General features: G+C 40.0%; 1 protein-coding gene across 1 annotated transcript; it reads left to right on the top strand.

The window, feature by feature from the left end:
* Positions 1-2,152, top strand: LOC105538629 (cancer/testis antigen family 45 member A4/A6-like; the record flags this gene model as incomplete). Its single annotated transcript, XM_011978531.1, has 3 exons — positions 1-214; positions 589-682; positions 1,903-2,152. Coding segments are annotated over 3 exons (408 nt in total), but the record flags the coding sequence as incomplete, so codon positions are not given.
* Positions 2,153-3,682: the final 1,530 nt, after the last annotated feature.

Raw genomic sequence — 3,682 nt, 5'->3', positions numbered from 1 at the left:
TTGGATTCTCAGATTGATGACTTCGCTGGTTTCAGCAAAGATGAGCTGATGCAGAAACCTGGTAGCAATGCACCTGTGGGAGGAATCATTACCAGCAATTTCTCTGAAGATGACCTAAAATGCAGAGAAATAGACCCTATTCCCAAAAGCCAAGAAGAAATTAATGCTGATATAAAACGTCAATTAGTGAAGGAAATTCGAAGCATTGGACGAAGTAAGTAGTATGAGAATGTCTGTTTTATAAAACTATAGGAAGTCTCTCTTTCTATGATTCAGAAGATATCCATGTTACCTGTTGAGACTCATTCTTTGCCAGAGTTGAGTTTGCCCATAATTTACGGTAGTTCCTCTTTTCTTTGACTAAACCATAGTACACCTTTTGCTTTGCTTTTCTGCTTGGTTATGGTTAAAAGAGTTTCATTCGTATGTATGTGCAGGTGTCTTTTTATTATTTAGTTTTTGTATGTGCAGGTATCTTGATTTAAGGATTTAAAACATTTTAGCCTGTGAATCATGATTGCTGAGGTATACATTCTCTTGTATTCTTTATATTTGATAATACTGAAGGTTTTTTTTAAACATCTTCAGAATACGAAAAAATCTTCAAATTGCTTGAAGGAGTGCAAGGACCTATAGAAGTCAAGAAACTATTTTTTGAATCCATCATCAAGGAAGCAGCAAGGTGGGTAGAAATAGGAACTGTCCAATTTCTTTAAGCACTTGGGTCCAATAGAGTACTGGGGGTGAGCGTTGGGGAACAGCCCCTGCCTTGAATTTCTCAAACCCTGGTCCTCACTCATAGTTACGGCTGTCTCCACAGTTACTTAGGCTAATGTTATCTGAATCTAACTCATTCTTCGAAGACTATGGAGACTTCCATTCTCACCATAGTCTGAGGTGCGCATTGTCCCTTGATTGACACTCTTTGTATTTGCTAGACTACCTCTTTTTTAAAAATGTGTGTAGGTACGTAGCAGATGCATATATTTCTGGGGTATATGAGATATTGTGATACAGACAACAATGTGTAATAATCACATCAAAGTAAATGGGGTATCTATCACCTCAAGCTTTTATCCTTTGTGTTACAGACAATCCAATTATACTCTTCATTATTTTTAAATGTACAATTAAATTATTACCTACAATAGTCACCCTATAGGGCTATAAAATACTACATCTTATTTATTCTATTTTTCTACCTATTAATCATCCCCACTTCCCACACCGTCCACCCCCACTAACCTTCCCAGCCTCTGGCAACCATCATTCTACTCTCTATCTCCATTAGTTCAGTTGTTTTACATTTTTGCTCCCACAAATAAGTGAGAACATATGAAGTTTGTCTTTCTGTGCCTGGCTTATTTCACTTAACATAACGACCTTCGGTTCCATCCATGTCATTGCAAATGACTGAATCTCATCCTTTTTTTATGTCTGAAGAATACTCTATGGTGTATGTGTACCATATTTTCTTTATCCATTCATCTGTTAGTGGACACTTCGGTTGCTTCCAAATCTTGGCTACTGTGAATGGTGCTGCAACAAACATGGGAATGCAGATATCTCTTCAGTACACTGACTTCCTTTCTCTTGGGCATATACCCAGCAGTGGGATTGCTGGATCATATGACAGCTTCGTTTTTAGTTTTTTGAGCAACCTCCGTACTGTTCTTCATAGTTGTTGTAGTAACTTATATTCCCACCAACAGTGGGTGAAGGTTCCCTTTTCTCCACACCCTCGCCAGCATTTGTTATTGCCGACTAGACTACCTCTTACCGTGCAGATACATTTCTGTTTCCATGCTGACTGTTACTTCATTTTTGTATCCTTCAAAATGCTTCCTACAGCATAGGTTCTTCGGCTATCTTTTGGTTAATGACATGTCTCTTTATTTTCAGATGTATGAGCCGAGACTTCGTTCAGCTCCTTGAGAAGAAACTGGAGCATATGATTTGGGAGTACTTGTCCATGGAGGATTATGACAACTCAAATGCATAATCTCATTAATGATTGAGGAGAGAAAAGGATCAGATTGCTGTTTTCTACAGTGGAGCAGGATATTGCTGAAGTCTCCTGGCATATGTTACTGAATCAAATGGCCTTTCAGAGGCTAAGAAATGTCTGTTAGTAAAAGTTGTTCTTTTTCCCTAAGCATTTCATTTGAAAGAATAACTTGTTTTTTGGTTGTTTTGTATTCCCACCTATGCTGGTAGATATTATTAACCCATTAGGTAAAGACTATTACAGTCGTGGTTTCTGCAGCAGCTCACATTGTTGTAGCTGGTATTTATAACTGCCTTCTTTCACTACCCATTTCGCATTCCCTTTGCCCTGAGATAGCATGTCAGTTGGTCATGGTGCTTGGCCTGGCAGGATGACTCAAACCTTCATCAAACCTTCATTATGGAAGAGTCTGAACCATTAGATATCCTGTCTTGATGGGGTTGCTGTGATTTTCCATTAACTCTAATTGCAAACACGGGAGGACTAGACATATCAGACTTACTCTTCCTGAGCCCCTAGTGTAGTAGAAACCTAATCTCTCTCTTTTTTTTTTTTTTTCGGTTTTCATCACCCGAGCCAGTAGTGGACCCCCTACTTTGTCTCTTGGTTGAAAGGAATGAAGAGTTCAAAGTGGTCAGCTGGCAGACACAATTTTCATTTCAATGGAATCATTTTTGGTTCCCCTGTTGAAAAAATGTCTCAATTTGTAACTAAGACCTCTAGTTCAATAGAGCCAAAAGTTGGTTACTTGAGAGCAAACTTTGCTTCTTGAGCACAAAAAGAAAAATTTGGCTACTAGATACCCAGGAGTAATAGTGAGAGGAGACCTGAATCTTGCCTCTTTCATTCTTGAAGACATAGGTGTTGCTATGGGAGAAATAGTTCCTTATACTTAAGGCTGGGATACAGCATTGCCACCTCTGAGATTGTCAGCCAAGCTCCTCAAGGCACTGCCACAGAGTAGAACTACAGTCAGGCTTTAAAGATCACTCCACTGTTCTATTGAGCCAGCCACTTCAGGATGTTGAGGAACATCACAAGGCTAGTGAAATCCATTAGCATGAACCCATTCCCATACTTCATTTCCTGTCATGTGAGTTTCATGTTGAAAACTGGTGCAGTGTGGTATACCATGATGGTGGATACAGCCTTTCCTAATACCACAGTATTGATTTTCTTGAAGTACCGTGGGTGGGAATGAAAATCCATATGCAGAATAAGTGTCTATTTGAGCAAGAACAAAGTGATGCCCCTTCAATTGTGGAAGCAGACTCAAGTAATCACAGTGCTACCTGGAAGCTGAGTGACCACTCTGGGACATGGTGCCATACTGGGGACTCAGTGTTGGTCTCTACTGCTGGCAGATTGAATAGTGAGCAGTGGCTGTAGTGAGATGGACCTGGTAAGTGAAAGTTCATGTTGCCAAACCCATGAATAATCTTTATGTCAGCCACCATAATGATGATGCACCATTACTGCTTAGAAGATAGAAGGGTGCACCTAAGGAGGTATGGAGGTGGCTCAAGTAGCTTAGAGTGGCCTCAGCCAAGACCGCAAGTATACGGCTACCTCAGTTCTACAACTTTAAGAAGTTAGACCTGCCCATAACCCAAATCAGCTTGAAAACAGTATCTCTCTGAGTCCTCAATTAGTCAGCAGCCTAGTTGATACCTT

The sequence above is a fragment of the Mandrillus leucophaeus genome, unplaced genomic scaffold (assembly GCF_000951045.1).
Source record: "Mandrillus leucophaeus isolate KB7577 unplaced genomic scaffold, Mleu.le_1.0 Scaffold1032, whole genome shotgun sequence".
In the NCBI taxonomy this organism is placed as follows: domain Eukaryota; kingdom Metazoa; phylum Chordata; class Mammalia; order Primates; family Cercopithecidae; genus Mandrillus; species Mandrillus leucophaeus.
The sequence above is the reverse complement of the archived record's forward strand: the minus strand, read 5'-3'. Positions and strand labels throughout refer to the sequence as shown.